The following is a 19979-nucleotide window of genomic DNA, read 5'->3' as shown; positions in this document are numbered from 1 at the left end:
CCTGCCGGCCCGTAGCCGCGAGGTGCGCTGGGAGTAGTAGTTCCGTTGCGCGGCAACCCCGTATCTTTGTGCCAAGGGCAGGACTACGACTCCCAGCACACCTCGCGCACCGCCGGCGCGGACAGCCAATGGGCGGCGAGCGTCGGGAGGGCGGGGAGGGCGTACGGGGAGTGGCGGCGGTTTCAAGATGGCGGCGGCGGCCGCCGGTGCGGGTGGAGGTTTTCGCTGGAGTGGCGGCCGCGACTGTGGCTGGGGCTGTATCCTTCCTCCCCCGCGGGCCGGGGCTATCCTTCCTTCCCCGCGGGGTGGGCCCTCTGGGCGTGTGTGGGGCAGCCTCTCGGGGGTTTGGGCGCGAAGGCTGGGACGGTGGGGGTCGTGGCACAGCACCGAGAGTTGTGGGGGTCTGGCCTGGGGAGAGGGTTGGGGGTGTGTCTGTGCGTACGGGGGGTACGCGGGGCTTCAAGGCAGAAATGGCCTGAGGGAGAGAGAGTGTCGTGTTACCCAGCGGTGAAGTCCTAGGGGAAGTAGATACATGGAAATGAGGAAACTGCGTTCGGCTCACGGAAACTTGTAAGAGAATCAGCAGAGAGAATGCGCTGGTTTAGCCTGCAGAGAAGGAGGGTCGGGGTGAACTTGCCGCTTTCTACAACTCTCCGGCAGGAGGTTGTGGCCAGGTGGGGACTGGGCTCTGCTCCAGGTAAGGAGTGACAGGACAAGACGACACAGCCCCAGGCTTTGCCCGGTGGGAGGTTTAGGTTGGCCATCAGGAGGAATTTCTTCACATAAAGGGGATTAGATGCTAAAATGGGCTGTCCCTGGAGGTGTTTAAGGAAAGACTGACCATGGCACTCACTACACTGGTCTGGTTGATACAGTGGTGTTTGGTCATAGCCTGCACTCGGTCGCCTCAGAGGTCTTTTCCAACTTAATTCGATATGAGAGTCTTTGAAACTGAGTCTAGAGGCTGAACAGGCAGCAAGGAACCGGTGTGACTTTTGTGACTGCCACCCAGACTTGATTACAAGCATAAAATTTGGGCTGACCCAGTGCAGGACACAGAGGGCTGTGTCTGTGAGGAATGAGTGTGAGACTCTGGTGGCTTCCTCTGCAGAGGACCAGCAGGCTCCCACTGTGGGAGACTATGTGGAGCTGAACATGCAGATGGAGCAGGTGGTGGTTGTGGTGTTGGGGATTCAGCCTGCAAAAACCTGGCTAGAGAGAGGCGCCAGGGGCTGGTGCTGGGCTCCTGAGGCTGAGTTAGAGACTCAGCGACTTGAAGACATTGGGGTGGAACTGACAGCCTGACCTGGTGGAAATTTAGGAGCTGACACTTTAGGTCCAGCTATTGAGGCATTGCTGTTACTGGGAGTGGGATTTCAGCATCAGCTGGAGGAGATTGGAAAGAAGAGTATGTGCATGTGCTCTTGTGCTTGTTTGTACACCCACTGGACAGCCATGTGCAGATGAGATGGGCCAACCATCCCATGGGCTGTTTGAAGAGCACTTTGTTATGATTTCCCATCTGTGTAAAGTAAAAAAATTGCCTACAACTTTATCTGTGCTGTGATGGTGTGAAGGTTGGTGATCACATGCCAGATTTGTCACCACAGTGTCACTACTCTTGCTTAGTTGTGGAAGGTGGTGATGCAGTTACACTGACAGTGTCTTTTATCAAATAACTACTGGGTTGAGAGGTTGTTTTCCATGACTAGATATGATTTCCTGGGCCCAGCATCAGCCTCATGTGTCATGATATTCCAAGGAATGAGTTTCTTCCTGATGTCTATTTCCATTTTACATGTTACACACAGATAGTATTGCCTCTGATTGTGGAAAAATTTAAATACTTAGAAAAATTCACATAGTACAGTTAAAAATAATAACGGTGGATGCCTTTAAGAAAGAGGAGGGGATGGGGAATTCAGTACATTTGGTAGTGTTGGTTTAAGAGGTTTGTAAAATACAACTTCTCTCCATAACTGCTGAACTGCCTCAGCACAACACGGCAGTTGCTTCTGTAGGTGAGCCCTGAAGCATCGAAAGGTGTTTGGAATCACAGAATCGATTGGGTTGGAAAAGACCTCCGAGGTCATCAAGTCCTTGGTCCAACTCCAGTCCCTTTACCAGATCATGGCACTCAGTGCCACAGCCAATCTCATAGTCAGCTTCTCCCCTGCCTGTCTCTGCTGTTGCCCTGAACTTTAGCTGTGGTGGTATGAGATTTATGGGGCGGTCACGTGGTGTAATGGAGAGCACTCTGGACTCTGAATCCCAAGGACCTGAGTTTGAGTCTCAGTGGGGACCGTCCCCTGGCAGTTAAATGCCTCCCTGCCATGCCATCCCGTCACATCTCGGATGCTCAGCAGGGTCAGTCCCGGTCCGTACCGGGTGCTGTGACAGTCCCGAGGGCTTCCCTGGCACTGTCCAAGCTCGCTCGGCCGTGGCAAATGGACCTCAGGACTTAAATGGTGGGGCCAGTTCTGCACACGCTGTGCCTGACCTAAAAAATCCACTGTGCAGGCTGGAAGGGCACACCCACGTGGGGAGAGCCCTGCCCAAATCTGTGTTCGTGGTCTGGCTATACACACACACATACACAAGATTTACAATAGACTTGCCTTTTCAGTCTTAAGAGGCCCGTTGATTAATGTTGAAAGGTTGGTGCTGGTACTGCCCCAGTCTGTTATTTTGAGGCAAGGACCTTGGACCTGTTTATGAATCGGCCGTGGAATCACTGTGATTTTCAGTCCAGCTGACTGAGGTAACCTGCTCCTCCAGCCTTGGGTTCTAATGCACTGGGCTGCAACACAGCAGAGTGGTTCTGGTAGCTGGGAGGAGTCACAGCAACAGCTGTCGCTACTTTTTGCATCCTGCTACAAGGTATCTTATCCACAACAGCTGCCAGTACCCTCTCTGAAAGTGGAAGGTTGTTTAGGCAAATATTTTAATTTCCTATACCATGTGTTGACATGCAGATTAACCACGTCACTTGAGTAAGCAATGGCCTGTGCTGAAGTTTGCTGTTTCCTGTAGTACTGTGAGCTGAAGACACGCTCCTCATGGCCTGCAGTTTGCTGTCCTGCTTGTGCTGGCACAGCTGTTGGGGCTGGGCTGTGATCCAGGCTCCGACTCTTGATCCACCTTGGTGCTTTTTGATAAGAGGATACACACAGGGCTTTCCTTTCAGAGTTTGTTCAGTTTTCTCACCTGGCTCATGCTGTGACCCCCCCAGTGTGTTCTGGCAGCCAGAGAGACCAGGCTGCAGCTCACAGGTGAGAGCAAAACTGCTCTCAAGAGTTTGTAGAGAGAGGTGGCTGTGACAACAGTGAGACTGATGAGTGGTAATTGTTTGTGAGCGATACAGGGCACCAACAGGATCATAAGTGTGTGTGTGTGTGTGATCAAGCCCTTCCAGTGTGTCAAGTTCCAGTTTGGTGATGGACAGTAGGTATTGATTGAAGTTGCTGTCCACAGGGCAAAGCAAGAAGGCCAATGGGATCCTGTCCTGTATCAAAAATAGCGTGGCCAGCAGGCCCAGGGCAGTGACCCTTCCCCTGTACTCTGCACTGGGGAGGCCACACCTTGAGTGTTGTGTTCAGTTCTGGGCCCCTCAGTTCAGGAACGAGACTGAGGGGCTGGAGCAGGTCCAGAGAAGAGCAACAAGGCTGGGGAAGGGAGTGGAGCACAAGTGCTGTGGGGAGAGGCTGAGGGAGCTGGGGTTGTTTAGCCTGGAGAAGAGGAGGCTCAGAGGTGACCTCAGCACTGTCTGGAACTACCTGAAGGGAAGTTCTGGCCAGGTGGGGGTTGGTCTCTTCTCCCAGGCACTCAGCAATAGGACAAGGGGGCACGATGGGCTCAAGCTCTGCCAGGGGAAATTGAAGTTGGAGATCAGAAAACAATTCTTTCCAGAGAGAGTGCTCAGGCATTGGAATGGGCTGCTCAGAGAGGGGGTGGATTCCCCATCCCTGGAGGTTTTTAAACTGAGATTGGCCGTGGTGCTGAGTGCCATGATGTGGTAAAGGGACTGGAGTTGGACCAAGGGTTGCACTTGATGATGTCTGAGGTCTTTTCCAACCCAATCCATTCTATGATTCTAAGCTCCTAGACTGTTCCTAATTTTCTGCACTGGGTGGAAATTTACTAATTAAGTACCATCTGAGACGGTACTATCAGAATCAAATTTTAGTTAAGAGTTTGTATACGTTAATTGAAATATTTTCACAACTTGACTTTATTGTACAAAGGCCACTGCAAAAGCTTTATCTGCATTTATCTGGAAACGGTACAGAAATTAGGTAATTAATTGTCCAACCACAGAAGGTCGAGGGAAATAAAGGAGTATAAGCAAAAGATAGTGGAGCAGAATTTTGTGCCCTCTGCTTTTGTTTTTCACTTTAGTATTGCCCTGCTTTCAGCTGGGACAGAGTTATTTTTTTTCCTTGTAGCTGGTAAAGTGCTATGTTTTGTATTTAGTACAAGAATAATGCTGATAACACACCGATGTTTTGGATGTTGCTCAGTAGTGCTTACCCTAAAACATGGACTTCAGTGTCCATGCTCTGCCAGAGAGCAGGTGCACAAGGAGCTGGGAGGGAGCAGGGCCAGGAGAGCTGACTTGAACTGCCAAAGGGATATTCCATCCCATAAAACATCATGCCCAGTACATAAACTGGGAGGAGCTGGATGGGAGGGACTGATCCCTGCTGGAGAACAGGCTGGACATTGACCAGTATGTGGTGAGGAGCTGTACTGTGCATCCCTTGTTTCTTTATGGTTTTATTCCTCTCTCCTTTACATTACAATTAGTATTATTGGGATTATTATCCTATTCTGTTTTATTTTGTTTCCAATATTAAACTTTTCTTATCTCCACCCACAAGATTTATCTTTTCTCTCTGGTTTTCCTCCCAGCTTGGGGCAGAGAAGGGGATGGGGAGTGAGGGAGCAGTGATGTGGTGCTGAGTCACTGGCTGGGGTTAAGCCACATGAAATGTGTTAGTTCCTTTCATGGGAATAACAATCTTTATGTTCAGCTAAATGGAACTGCTGCTTGAAGGAAGACAGTATGGTTTACACCCTTCCCTGAATTATACTGAGTTGTATTTTTAGTGGCTTCTAGGAGACAAGGATTCAAGTTCAGTGACTGCTGACATCGCACAAATAATATGGTGTGCTGTTCCTTCTGATTTTTAAGTATTTTCTGCAGTCAAGTAATTTCATTGTTAAAGCTCTGGCATATTTGCAAGTTCTTCATACTTCTTAAAGAAAATTAGTCCTCAGGCTTTTATCTGTTACTCATCATGTGAAGATCAGATGAGAATGACCATCTTCCTTTGAAAGCTTTTGTATTTTTCCATCTTAATGTTTCTTAGAATATCCAGTGTATAGGAATGTACAAAATGTGTTTCATTGCATTATTAATATATCTACTGTTTCAGAATTTGTCTCCCCTGCACATCAAGGGGTTCCTTGTGTAATTGTAACCTGTTTAAATTTGAATAAATATTATTACTTCATTATCTTTAGTAATTACACTTGTAACTGGGGCTGGTCCCTGGGATCTTTTTGAAAGATGACCTCTAAGATAATCTTTACAGGCTGTAAGTTAATGCACAGTGAAGAAGGAGTAGTGACTTTTGTTTTAGCAATCTCTGGGGTGATTTTTTTTTATCAAGTTTTCCTTGCTTTTCTTGCACCTAAAGTGTAACCAGTTTGTTTTCTTATCTACAGTTTTTTAAAATTAAGAGCTCAAATACTGATTTTTACAGTTCTGTTTAAAGAACCAACCTTGCTCTCTCTTTATTATCTTTAACAAAGCCACATGCAGTTTCTGATGAAGAACAGCCAAAGGTATCTGTTTCAGGTATGACCTTCTAATAGATGTAAGCAAAGTTTTTTTCCTGTGAATGGTAAAATTTGCCAGTTCTTTTCAGGTATGTGGTTTGTGTACTTAAGTGTGTAAGGTAGAGAGTCATCCCAAGCTGTAACGGGACATACAGCAGAGGATTTATGCTCTGCTGCTTAGATAAGCATACTGTGTGAGATGAATAGTTCCAGGGGAGTTGTTTCTGTTGCAGGTACAGCATAGTTTTATCCAATTTATAAGCTAAGTTGAATTTTTAATGTGGTCTCCAAAGAATGTTGAAACATTAGAGGTGTTGAGGTATTTGGAAATTTTGAAGATACCAATTGAAATGAAGATTCATTGTGTAAAGCAAAAGCAATTTTTTGTTTTTTATTAGTTCTTTTGACCTTGATTTACTGAGTGCAAGCTTGCATACTTTGTGGGGAAAAAGATGAGTGTTTTTAGTTCCCCTTCAGAATTCTGTAATTGTTTTAAAGACACTCTTAGAGCAACCCCAGGTCCTGAAAACCTATCTGGGCATGATTAACTCCAGTAAAGTTGTGTTTATGTCATCTAGCAATTATAAATCTTGAGGAATCCTGCTCTCTGTGTAGCCAAAAACTAGTGGCCAAATAGCTCTGTTAAAAAACTACGTGTTTTGTAACTGGCATAGTTCAAGCCAGGCAATGTCAGATGGTTACACTCTGTGCTCTGGAAAGAAGACAATGTTTCTAAATGATGGAAGTTGACTCAGTCTGGGAAATTCTCTTTCACTTCTGTGGAAGAGAATGACAGGAACATTGTGTACAACCATAGAGATGTTAAAGCTTATAATTTAGTTCTTTCACTGCAGTTGCTTTTACACTTCTGAAATTCATTACCCAAATAAATGTAATCTGTCTGCTAGTATAAAATTAATAATTTTTGTTCAAAACGGTTTTTTATTTCTGAACAGTCGAAACTCAAACCTTGAGGCAGTACCAAGAAGCTGTGGGCTTTAATCTGGCCCTGGGAGGTTTTAGAGTTAGTATCAGTGTTGGCACTTTTTAATTGCAGCATCAGGATTTTCAGTGCTTTCATATTCTCACTGTAGTGGTGAAGGAATTCTAGTTATGGCAGGAAATTTTTTACAGATGATCTGTGGAGTGTGCAACTTACTCATATACCTGGTCGTGAAGGGAAAAATTAGCCTGAGCAGTCAGGTTGGCTGTGTAACAAAAAAGTGATATTTTATCATATGAGTAGTACTTTTAGCAACACTAATGGTTCCTTGTTGTCTTTGAGTACCAACACAGAAGCTCAATTTTATGCTTTTGCATCATAAACAAATGCAGGATTTTTTTGCATTAAACCTCACTCAGAAGACTTGATGTGCATTTCAGAATTTACTGGGATGACTCTTGTGGCTGGATGAACTTCAGTGCCACCCCTCACTTTCTTCTGCTGATACGTTAATGAAATTTTGTGTGGAGTGAGAGGCTGAGGGAAACTGCAAACATATACCTTGATGAGCTCATTCTTTTCAAAAAATCTACTAAAGCAAAAATATGTTTGTGTAAGTCCCATTACACAAGGCAAGAGAAGAATCCCTTTTTACTTTATAATCTGTGTGTTATGCTTGTCTTTCATTTACAGGAGTGTCTACAAAAGGAAATATAAGAACAAGGTGTTTGCCAAAATATCAAACAAATCAAACTGAACTGAAGGTGCCTGCAGCTGTTGCTTCTGTTTCCATGGATCCGGAGGGAAGAGCAGGAGATCTGACAGGGCAGCAGGTCAGTAAAGGCAAATTTCTTGCTCTTAGGAGTGCACTTAGTAGAAAAATGGCAGATTTTATATTTAGATTGAAAACTGTTAAGTAGTTCTAGAGTACTTTTAGTTTTTACAGTCTCTTATACTTTTTGCCCACTTATATGATGTCCTGCTGACAGATATTATCACCTAAAGAAAACAAAGGCTGAGTGTGCTAATTTACATTAAGTGGTGTGTAACTGGGGCTGTGTAAAAGAGAGTATATAGATTTCCATGTGTGTATTTGTACAGTCAGTGTAGCCTTGGATACCACCTACCCTGCATTTTACTAAGCAAACATGCAAGAAGTTGTGTCCAACCTACTCAGTTTCATTGCTCTAGTCATATCATTTAGAAACAAGAGTGTTATGGTTTGAGCTGGCAAAATGCCAGCTGCCTGATACAGAATCAGAGAGTCCACTCCCAGAGAAGAGGAGTGAAGGAAAAAAAAAAACCCGAAGCTTTGAAAATGGTGAGGTTTTTATATTTACACAGAAAAGAGGAAAATATAAAGCAGAGTATGATATAACACATATTGGAAGGAAATAACAGCACCTTCACCGAGATTGGCCAGCTAATAACCCAGATTCCAAATCACCCAAATCTCAGAAAACCTCCCAAAAACTCTTCCCAAGAAACCTCCCAGCAAGAGAGGGAGAAATTAACAGGAAAATGTTCACCTCCCTAGGTAAACAACAGCACTGAATGGCCTAATCTCAGGAGTCAGGGCAGCAGGATCCTCTCAGGTCAGAAGCAGGGACTGAAAGAGTCAGAAACTCCTTCTACCTCTCTTATTATACCCCTTGACACTTCTTGATTATGTCAGACGATACGAAATACCTCTTTGGTTGCTTAAGTCAGGTGATGCCTGTCCCCTCTAATCTGTGTCACATCCTTTGAGGCCTGCTAAAAACTGAGGCCTAAATGGGACCTATGCTGAAACGAAAGCCAAAACTACCACAAAGACCTGTAACTTTTTAGAAACCTTTTTGCTATGGCTGCTCATATTGGTAGGATAAGCTCACTTTCTGGTATTGATTGTAAAAGGTTGAAATGCACATGAATAGTGGAAGTAGCTTTGTCAGTTGATGTTGTGTTTTGTTCTGCTTTGAATTGTGTGGTCTCCTTCTGCAAGAATAGCTGACACTTTTCCTACAGTTTCCTGCGTTAGAAATTTCAAAGCAGTGGAGTTTCATTTGGAAGGTTATTGTTTATTGTAACAGATATTGTGATATTCAGAAATCTGTTTAAGAGATGCTTTTTTTTAACATGGCATTGTATAGTACAATGACTGTGTAAGTTATTTGAGTACTGTAAAGTCTCTTTCCTAGTATTTGTCTTGGGCAAGCCTGTGGATCACTGGGGTCTGGCATTCTCCCATTTACAGGCAAGATCTAAAACCTCTGACTGCTCTGCATCACTGCTGTATTATCATGCAGTTAGATCCTGTTCTTCTTCTGGGCTAAGATGCCCATCCCCATCTTCTGTGCAGTGACTGGGTGCCGTGTGCCTCACATGTGTGTTCAAAACTGATGTGCAGACAGATCGCACAATTCTTGCTGCTTTGACAGTGTCATTGCCCTTCCAGCCCTTCAGTATGACACTCCAGTAACTTGTATTAATTTTTAGGGCCGTTCCTGGACTTGTCGCTTTCTGTTTCTCTGTTTATCAGTACTTGCTTTTAGGAGGCTGGCATGTACCTCTGCTTTGCAAATGATGCTGTTAAGTGACACGCAGATAAATTCCACAAATAGCTCCCATTATACAGAGTCTTTATGTGGAAGCATCTCTTCATAAGTATCTACAAGCCTGCTGCCTCATAGATGCCTTCAATATGTCACATTAAAATCTGTTTTGTTGAATGGTGTGTTGATTGCATTACTTGTTGTTTAGAGAGTTTTTACTCCTTTTTCCTTTTGAAAGCTGTTGCAGTATAAATGGGTTTTTGTGTAATTTTTTCTATATAATGCGTGATCTTAATTGGTGTCTCATGTTTTTGTAATATTGACAATAAAATGTATTCAAAGCTCTGTTTCTTTTCTGTCTTTTTTAACCTTCTGTTTTTCTCTTACCTTGCCAAATCCTTGTGGAAACTTTGTGCTCTGAAGATAAGCTCTGAATTACTTGAAACAAACAGAACGAATGTGTCTTTCTTGTTAGGAAAGAAGAACTCCTTTTACATGGAGTTTTTATCACTAGCACAACTCATTTTCTGCAAGATGTTGTGTGCATGTCTAGGGAGAGACGTTTGCTTCACTTAACATAGAATCATAAAATGGTTTGAATAGGAAGGGACCCTAAAATTCAGCTAGTGCAATGCCTTCTGCCATGGGCAGGGATACCTTCCACTGATCCAGGCTGCTCAGAGTCCCACCCAGCCTGTCCTGGACATAATCCTGAGCAAAGTGCTGTAGGCTGGATCAGATGAGCTGCAATGGTCCTTAACCATCCTGTGATTCCCAGTGATTTTGTCAGGCAGGTTGTCACCTTCCAAGATGTGGAGAGTATCTTCCAAATACTGAGTGACAAAACTGCCTTCCATCCTGAACTGTGAAGGAAGGACAGAAGTCTGGGTAAAGGAGACAATACAACCCTGGTCTCTGCCTCCTTTGTTATCTTGCTTTGATGCTCTGTCTCTGAAAATTTATATTGTGGCATCTTTGCATACCTGTGGGTGATACAAAAAACCCAATTTTCCTCTTCATCCCACAGGTGTCTGTCTGACAGTATGTACATTGGTTTGGGTAATAGTTTGAGGTACCTTCTATTAAAATCTCCTTCACTGGTGTGATCAATCTTCTGTCTCCCTTTTTGAGTGAAAAATGTCCAGTAACTTTTGTTTTTCTTAGAGAAGTGCTGTTGTCTGGCTGCTGAAAAAAAAAGTGAGATACTTGTAGCATGGAAAATGAAATTCCTTCAAACATATGTTCAGTGTAGTTCAGTTAAGTTAAAGACATTCTTTCTTCATTTATATGACTGTAAGTAACGTGTTTGGGAAGGAAGCAATGAAATCAAATGTCCCCTTGAAAAGTGCTGAAATTTACCGTGTGAAAGAAACTCTTTCCACCTGAGGAAAATACAGTCAAAATAAGACTGTATTGAAGGGTCAGGTGGGTATAACATGAGTCTGTATAAAAACATCACCTCTTTTAGTAGTGGACCTTGTTCTTTAATTGTTTTAAGCCACTTTTTAAGAAGCAATTAGCTAAAAATGAAGGGAGTCCCTTCCCCTCCAGTGTGTGTAGATCAGCTGCTGTTATTGCTAATGAGAGGGGAGAAGCCCAGTGTTGGCTTTGTATGTTTTCTGTGCTCTGTTGTGTTAACTTGACCAAACCGCAGGGCATTTGGTAGTATTGTTTTATCTCAAGTTAAGCGCTGTATGCACTTGGGGAGGTTTGTAATACTTGTAGGTTTGTAAAACTCAAACCGAAAATAAATAATTCAGATTGAAACTTGCCAGAATCGTGGGCAGAATAGCATAGCTCTTTATTGCTGCACTTATCCTGGAATTCTAACTTCGTGCTTACCATGAGCACTGTTGAACTGAGACCCCGATCCCTGAAACTTTTGATAAAGAAAACCAGTTTAGAACGTTTTGCTGTTGGGAAGCACCCGCGTTAGGGGATGTGGTACGCTGTGCGGAGCGCGGGCCGCGGTGCGGGCCCTCTGGTGGGCACCGGTGGCAAGAACAGCGGTTCTCTCTGAAAGGAATGAAGACCTGAAGTGCTGGGGTCTGTTACAGACTGATTTTCACAGGTGTTAATTACGAGGGTAGCAAATAAGTCGTTAAGACCAAAGTGTCGTGATGTGTGAAGGGTTATGTGCTTTTCTGTGTATTGGGAAAATGAAATAAGGACTTACCATCCACTCACAATATTATGCTACTTTTGGTCATAAACTCTAAGGCAGCATTTTTTTTACTCTCTACTCTCTGTGATAATAAAGCTTGAACTTGGATTTGGATATTGCTACACTAGATTTCCAAGTCATGAGAATCTACTCCCCTTTATCTAGTACAAATCAATGAGTAGTGCCTGTCCTAAAACTTTACTCAGCATGTTTAGTAGTGAAGCTAGCAGCTTGCATTTGCATTAAAAATCTCTTAAAATAATTCTTGATAATTTGGTAATTTGCTTTGGTGAAATGTACTTACGTTTTAAAAAATACAAATTTTGCTTCCAGTTGGAATTGATCTACTCTCAGCTTCTATTTATTAGGTGTAGAAATGCTTCTAATATCTCCTGAAATATTTGTTTCTTTTAAACGCTACTTTCTAAAATGTTACTTTAAATTTTCAGGTCACTAATGAAGGAGGAATGAAGAGTGCTTCCTTAAAGGATTTGTGTCCTGAGGACAAGAGACGCATTGCAAACTTAATTAAAGAACTTGCCAGGTAAGAAGAAGTATCACCTGAAAATGCATTATGTTTGAAGAGAGTAATTCCTCTAATTAACATCAAGCAATGTAGAACTGCATTATGATACCGAATATTTGCATAAGGTAATTTTTCTTGCTGTAAGAGATATGAACAATGAAGCAGCCTGATTGGTTTTTCCTTGCTTCCTGACCCCTAAATGTATATTTAAAACAGAAGCCAAAATTTTGTGACCAGCAGTAGTTCACCCGTATAAACCTAATCACAGGGTTTGTTTGCTGCATGTGTTATGTGCTTTAAACAAAAACATGCTGCTTTTGGAAATGACAAACTTTGTAGCTGTGAAACTTTGTAGTGCTTATTGTTTGGTAGGGATGAGCTTTTCTATGGCATGTCATGTTAAAGGTGGGTTGCTGATCTTGTGGCTGAAACATTTTGGTCAGTGGGCCATTGTAATTTTTACTTATCTAGCCAAACTTTTGCCTTGATTAATTTCTTCAGGGTCTTCCTATTTTTTGAAAGGACAGGCAGAAATAATGCAAATTTCTCAACTTTAGCAAAAGTTTTTTTCAGTTTTCTTCCAGTGCTAGTTAACATTCCCAAAGATAAAAGATGTGAAAGATGAGTTGAATTTGATTCAGAAGATTTTAGTCCTACTCTCTGTCCCTAACAACTCAGAATATCTGGAAATCCACTTCTCACATAATGGCTGTAAGAATGAGAACATGGGCCTTTGGCAACATCAGTGGAAAAAGTATTGTGAGATGATCTCGGGTCCTTTGGGCTGAAAGTTAGTGTCCATATGTAGAACTTTTAGAGACAGTCTTTTTGAATAAAGTGCAGGTTCCCTGGTCTTAACAAAATACTTTTTGCCATAAATTTCATATATCTGTGTAATAATTGGCAAGCATTACTATAGTTTTTCTTTTATATAGGAAAATTTGGACAGAGAAATTAAGTTACTTGCTCAAGGTCATGCAATAACTCTCTGGTGCAGCTAGGGATATTTTCTCTCTGATTATCCTCATCCAGTGGACCATTTTACCTACTAATAATTTGTACTAATATAGGATTTCTTGCCACACAGTATTTTAGTAATTTCTGAAGTTCTTCATGCTTGCAACTCTGTTTTATCATACCTTGTGTTAGAAAATGTATAGTTAAGACTGTCATAAAGAGTAGATTACTGAGAAGCCCGGTTCCAAATTGTCAGATGTTGGAGCTATTTGGCCAGTGTTGCCACTGTTGATATATAGAGGTATATTCTAATATCAAAAAAGTCTTTTATTACATTGTTCCTCATAATACAGTGCTCTCTAGTGAATAGTGGTACACTAATTCATTTGAGCATGGGATTCTTCTTAAATCTCAGATGCTGTGATTTTTCCCTGAGGACAGTTTGATATTTCTGCCTGACATTTCTTTGAAGAAAAATAGAAGGTGCAGCAACATTAATTTTGAAAAGTAAAATTAGTGGAACACTATTATTTTATACTTAGTTCTCTTTTATTTTTAAACCTAATCATATTTTTATTGGATGTAATTAAAAGTCCTTTGCAGAGTAATAGGGAAGTTGAACTTTAATTCAGCTCACCTCGTCACTTTTTTAAAACTCTCCATAATTTTCATCCTTCGTTGTGCCATGATGGAGTGCTCTTACATGCAGTAGAACATTCTTTGCTATTTCAGAGGAGAAAAAGGACCAGTAGAAAGCTGAAAGTTTTCTAGGACGACTGATCTGCAGTAAATACTTGGAATAATAAAGGTTTCACTTGACCAGGGCTATACCTCAGTGTTCCTTATTTTGTTACAGCTTACTAATGAAAAGGATGGTAGCTGAGACTAATGTGTACATGTTTGTTGCAGGAATGTGGACAGAAGTAGATTGGTCAGTAAGTGGCTGCATGAGGGCTGTTATGAAGTGGTAAAATTCCATCTGTGTGGAAACCAGTGGCAAAATATGATGAACTCCTGGGGCCTGAATTTCAACCAGGTCTTGCTTGAGCGGTTTAGGGGAGTGGTCTTTGCTTGACTTCTGTAACTGCTGAAGGAGAGCTCGTGTAGTTTCCTCTCTCTTCCTAATTTTTACTTTTCTTCCTCCAACTCTTACTCCCATTGCACTTTTGAACACTGGGGGTGTGTATGCCCACTGCATTCCCTAAAATGCTGCAGTGTCAGACTTTGAGTAAATGTTAATGCCAGATACATTAATATATCCTTTTCTTTGAAGCAAAAATCAGTTACTGGGCTGTAATGCTCTGCTGCTGGGGATTCCACTGCCTGACATCACTTCAGCTGTTAGGGACTTTATGAAATTGGATTTTGAAACACGGTCAAAAGAAAGGACTCAGCTGTATCCTTTCTAATCCTCCTTTCTAGACTAAATAATCGTAGCTTTTGATCTGTGCTGCCACCTGTAAATCTAACCATTATCCTGCCTTTCTTTGAACATATCCAGTCTGTCTTCTCTTTTAAGGTGAAATGAGAGGGACAAACCAGTTTCAAAGTTTGAAATACTCCAATGTTGCAAATTTTAACTTTATAATTTATTGTATCAGCAGATTCTTTTCAAACTGTTTTTGTAGAGGAACTTCTGAGTAGAATGAGTCATGGCCATGAATGCCAAAGTGGTTTGTGAGTAAATAGGAGACTGAGTGTGTTCAGCCTTTACTTTCAAAAACAACCATCATGGCACCTTCACGTTTTCAGCGAGGTGCTGCTGGTGTGGCAGTGACAAGAGCAAATTTTATCTCTGGCTGTAAGTAAAGTCCTTTTAAAAGGGGTAAGGAAGACTTTCTCTTAGCTCTTATTACTGCAGGCTACTCCTGAACCAGACATCACCTTAGGTAATGAAATGGGCAGTGACACGGTGAAGACACTGAAAGATTCCTATGCTTGTACTCTGTGCAGATGTCAGGACACATCAGCCTCTGCAGAGAAGGAGCAGCGCAGGGTCCACTGAGACCAGTAGCCAGTTCATTGTTGAATCTTAGAGACATGCCAGTCACCACACTGAGAATTATTATGAAGTATTCTAGAGCAAAATACTTCAAGTGTTATGCTGATTTTGAGAGCTCTCTCTGTCTTGGCATTTGGCTGAATGGAGAGGTTCACAACTTCCTCTGCAGAGAGAGTGAATGTGTGTGTGCTTGCAAGTATTCCCTTCACTCCTGACTGATACAGGCCATAACTATACCCATAGTTTTCATAGAATCGATTGGGTTGGAAAAGACCTCCTAGATCACCAAGTCCAACCCTTGGTCCAACTCCAGCCCCTTTACCAGATCATGGCACTCAGTGCCACGGCCAATCTCAGTTTAAAACCCTCCAGGGATGGGGAATCCACCCCCTCTCTGGGCAGCCCATTCCAATGCCTGAGCACTCTCTCTGGAAAGAATTTTTTTCTTATCTTCAGTTTCCCCTGTCAGAGCTTGAGCCCGTGCCCCCTTGTCCTATTGCTGAGTGCCTGGGAGAAGAGACCAACCCCCACCTGGCTAGAACTTCCCTTCAGGTAGTTCTAGACAGTGCTGAGGTTACCTCTAAGCCTCCTCTTCTCCAGGCTAAACACCCCCAGCTCCCTCAGCCTCTCCCCACAGCACTTGTGCTCCAGTCCCTTCCCCAGCCTTGTTGCTCTTCTCTGGACCCGCTCCAGCCCCTCAATCTCGTTCCTGAACTGAGGGGCCCAGAACTGAACACAACACTCAAGGTGTGGCCTCACCAGAGCTGAGTACAGAGGAAGGGTCACTGCCCTGGGCCTGCTGGCCACGCTATTTTTTGTGGCTTTGGGGCTCCTAATGTGACAGGTACATCATAAATACTTCTTCCCTGCTTGCACAGTTCACGTATGCCTTTACAGCTCCCATATGCAATTTGCTTTAGAGTGAGCAGAGGCATTAACTAAATGATGTAGAATGATTCATGAAAGTTTAATTTTTGTTTTTAGTGGTGAAAATTGGTATCTAACTACTTTATATTTCTTTCTTCAGATAAGATAAACATGGAGGAAGCTGCCTCCCTGTTGTCTTTGCAAACAAATCTTCAAAAGCAATTTAGGTGGAAAGAAATCATAACACCCTTATTCACCCATGGGTGGGAGTTATTACCCTTTCCAAATGAGACACAAGATAGTTTTTGCTCTTCTATTAGTGTCTTTCTGGCCAAGATCACTGGCATGCTTGGAATGACTTGTAACTGGCAGCTATTCAAACAGCCTTCAGACAGGCATTTATCCCTTACTGAGAAAATATTTACTCCTTCCCAAGACCTTGGATTCCTAAACCCTTTGCAGGGTTCTGGCAGTCTAGGATGCTCATCTTTTCTACTAGCATTTCTTTTATCTGGACTTTTTATCCTGACAGGAAGATGAAATTGACTGACTAAAACTGAAATTTTCCAGCAAAAGGTGAAAATGGGAATGCAACCCAAAGGTTAATTTGGTTACAGAGCTGGAAACCATTGCAAAGGAGGACAGTAAAACTATTGTAGCATATACCTGCTGTTTAAGTGTTTTTCTTTCAGCACTCAGGTTCTTTGAAGGACAACTTGCCTGTGGAAACCCATATTACGTATCTGCAGTGTTTGGCCTTTTGGGTTGCCTTCTCTGCCAGGTTACACTACTTCATATTTAACGAAATTGTTACCTGGCTTTAACTTAAAGATATTTTCTCCTTTTTAGTGTGCTGCTTTAGAAGCAGTATTGTGCTGCAGTTCTCTTAATTGGTCAGGCAGTGAGACTGCAAATGAGATCCCTAAGCTTGTCTGGCAATTACTTCATGTTGATAGGAAAAGCATGCCCGGGATTATTATATCACCAATCACACTTACCTTTTGTGCTTAAAAAGTCATTTGTAGCTATAAATTCATGCTGTGAGATCTAGTTTTGTATTTTGCAAGTTGCATATAATAAAATTTATCCATTGTGCAGCAATTTCAATTAGGTTTTGGGACCGTAGGTTTTTTCTGTTATTTTTTTAATTTATACAAACTGCCCATGATACTCCAGTAAGATGTATTGGATTTGTGAATATTGTCCTTGAACAAAAATTATTGCCATTTTCGCTTCCTGGAGTGTTTGCAATAAAAGTCATGTTGTTGCTCAGTTCTGCCAGAGGCATGGAAACTTCTGGCTTTGTCTTTCTGTAGTGTGTCTTTCAGTTGGGATACCTGGTTTCTTTCCATGATATCCATGTGTGCTGGACTTTGCATGATACCTTTATCTTGGTCCTTGCTTGATTTTTGCCTCTGGGCAGGTCTTGCCTGTTCCAGATGCCACCCTTTGTCTGAAATTTAAAACTTGTAGTTTTCAAGAATGGTCACCAAAATGTTTTCATCTTTGCTAGCTAGTTGGCAGAAAACTAGCCAGGTTATTTTTTCCTAAAAGATAAGTGTTCCCAAAGAGTACAGGACTGATCAGTGAAGTTTTCAGTATCTGTGTCTCTGTTTTTTGTTTATTTTGTCTTCTGTCATAGTTTGCTGAGCCACAGTTCTTAATGCATTTCATATTTCTCTTGGTAGAAGCTTGTTTTTCTGAACATTTTTAGAACTCTTCATTTGTAAAGATTGTAAGTGCCTTCAGTCAGGAAGAGTTCTCTTGAGTTCTATCCCTAGTGTAGTGTTGATGTGAGTATTATCATGGCTCTTTCTTGTGTGTGTCAGTTTTTCATTAAACAAATAAAACTTGAAGTGCTGTTGACTTGTGCAGTGCTTCAAAAATTCCACCTGGAGAGCATCAATCCTGCTTACTCAGTGGAATGAGTCAGTGTCACAGTAAACTTGTTGATGAATTCCTTCTTTACATCACACAGAAATGCTGGTATCAGCAGTGGAGTTGGGAGAACACTACAATAATTGGAATTGGTGAACTTGGGATTAATTTTAACCCTAAGGCTGGTGTCCTAGGAGGGTTTTTGTCAATATATCTGTTATGAGTTTTTCTTTTTCAACAGAGGCTCCTGTAAAATAAAATTAAAATATTGATTTAAATGCATCTAGAATTATGTAAGCTTTGAATTTAACTACAAATTTATTATATTGAAGTTATGTAAGCTGTGAATTTACAACAAATCTTGAACAAAGATGGTGCACGTCCTGTGCCACAAGGTAGGTAAATATGAATTGTGTACAAGAAAATGTTTCAAACTCTAAATGAATAGTTCTACTGATTTGTCATCTCTGCTCTCAGCTGTCAGTCCTCTCTTTGATCCTGAAAGCAACAACAGTGGAGCTGGACACCAGCGTGTTGTGCAGTGGAGCGGCTCTGCCCTTTGTAGTTGTGGTGCCTTCATTCTGTCACTGCTCTTTTCTAACCCAGTTGGATGAATAGTGAGGGAAAATCCCTTTGAGGAGCATATGAGCCTTGTAATGTTTTTGTATGTGATCAGTGAAGTCCTTCCTACTTCTGCTAAAAATCATCTGTTCTTTACTGCTGAAGGCAAAGAAATAAGTATATAAAAATCCCTCACTGAGCTATTTATAGGAAGTGACATAAATCCAGCACAATCTGATGACATTCTTGTATTCCTTTTCTCTAACTTCCTTTTGCCACCTCCTGTGAGTGACTGTCTTCCGTATCTCGCCTGCCCTTTATGGGCTGTCTCCTGCTTTGTGATACATAAACATGTACTGCCACATTTCTTCTAAGATCACTTACTGTTCTCAGTCATTTACTGCACAAGATATGTGGCACAATATATTCATGTGTCTGGGAGTGTGACAGCTTGCTGTGATCTGTGTTAAATACAAACACAGCACATGAATGTGATATACACTGATACAAGCAGCAAATCACAGAATCTAGATAGGAGTAAAACATGCTAGGGTTAGTCTGATTTCTCTAGTGCTGTTCTTTTACCTTATTTTATTATACTGTTGTTTGATTTTAGTGTTATTGAGTGCTAGCATAGAATCATAGAATCGATTGGGTTGGAAAAGACCTCTGAGATCCTCAAGTCCAACCCTTGGCCCAACTCCAGTCCCTTTACCAGATCATGGCACTCAGTGCCATGTCCAATCTCAGTTTAAAACCCTCCAGGGATGGTGAATCCACCCCCTCTCTGGCCAGCCCATTCCAATGCCTGAGCACTCTCTCTGGAAAGAATTTTTTTCTGATTGCCAACTTAAATTTCCCCTGTCAGAGCTTGAGCCCGTGCGCCCTTGTCCTATTGCTGACTGCCCAATGTTTCAGCTGTCCCACGCCTTTTCCTCCTGCAGTTCCTAAGCAAGCTTCCTTCCTCACAGAGTGTCCCAGAGATGATAGTTGTCCTCTCTTTCCTTTCGTTCCCTGCTCTGCTTGTTTCCTTCCTGTCTTTCATCCACATGCCCATAGCTGTCTTCATTGTGTTAATTCTAATTATTTTTCTTTTTTTTTTTTTTACTTTTTGCACCTTTCATTATGTGAAGAAAGGTCATATATTCTGTAGTCACCTGGTGGCTGTAGACTCCTAGAAAGCAAACAGGTCATAGTTAGTTGCTAAAGCCTGGCTTTGCAGCCTGTGACACACGTGCTGTAGCTGCTACTGCATCAGGGAGCAAAGATGTGTGGTAGATACTTCTCAAAAATTTGTTGCCTGCTTAGCTAAGGAGTGCATACATGTTGAAATGGATCCGGAGTTACTACAGTTAGTTCTCTCTGGTGTTTCTGTTTTGGTGTGTGCACAGCCCTTTTGACAGTGTGTGAGTGGCAGGGAGGGAGTTTAGGAATGAGTTGAACTCATCACATTTTCCTAGGGCAGCGTGCTGGTTTAAAGGTAAACTGGCAGGAGAAATAAACCCAGTTCAGGAGAGATTATAAGTCAGAGTTACAATACATTAAGTACAATGACTCAAAGAGAAATGGCTTTTAACCCACAAAAGGCAGAAGTGTAGCCCAGTGCCCTGGGGCACAAACACAATGGGGTTTGTTAGCCCCTATGCTGAGCCACACGTGGTTCCCCTGAGTCCAAAGCAAATCAAGGTAAAAAAACCCTGTTG

General features: G+C 42.2%; 1 protein-coding gene across 4 annotated transcripts in view; it reads left to right on the top strand.

Annotated features, from left to right (window-relative positions):
- The first annotated feature begins 157 nt into the window (after positions 1-157).
- KIAA1328 (KIAA1328 ortholog) overlaps positions 158-19979 on the top strand; it is a 180041-nt gene continuing 160219 nt past the window's right edge. For 2 of the 4 annotated variants that reach the window (XM_071581064.1, XM_071581063.1), the window contains exons 1-4: positions 180-257; positions 5828-5863; positions 7481-7620; positions 11935-12029. In XM_071581064.1, the coding sequence (XP_071437165.1) occupies positions 188-257; positions 5828-5863; positions 7481-7620; positions 11935-12029 (341 nt within the window). In that variant the 5' untranslated portion in view covers positions 180-187. Of the gene's footprint in view, positions 258-5030; positions 5169-5817; positions 5864-7480; positions 7621-11934; positions 12030-19979 lie in introns of those variants that run through there. The other 2 variants (XM_071581065.1, XM_071581062.1) reach the window with 2 other exon arrangements.

The sequence above is a fragment of the Pithys albifrons genome, chromosome Z (genome assembly GCF_047495875.1).
Source record: "Pithys albifrons albifrons isolate INPA30051 chromosome Z, PitAlb_v1, whole genome shotgun sequence".
Lineage (NCBI taxonomy): Eukaryota > Metazoa > Chordata > Aves > Passeriformes > Thamnophilidae > Pithys > Pithys albifrons.
The sequence above is the reverse complement of the archived record's forward strand: the minus strand, read 5'-3'. Positions and strand labels throughout refer to the sequence as shown.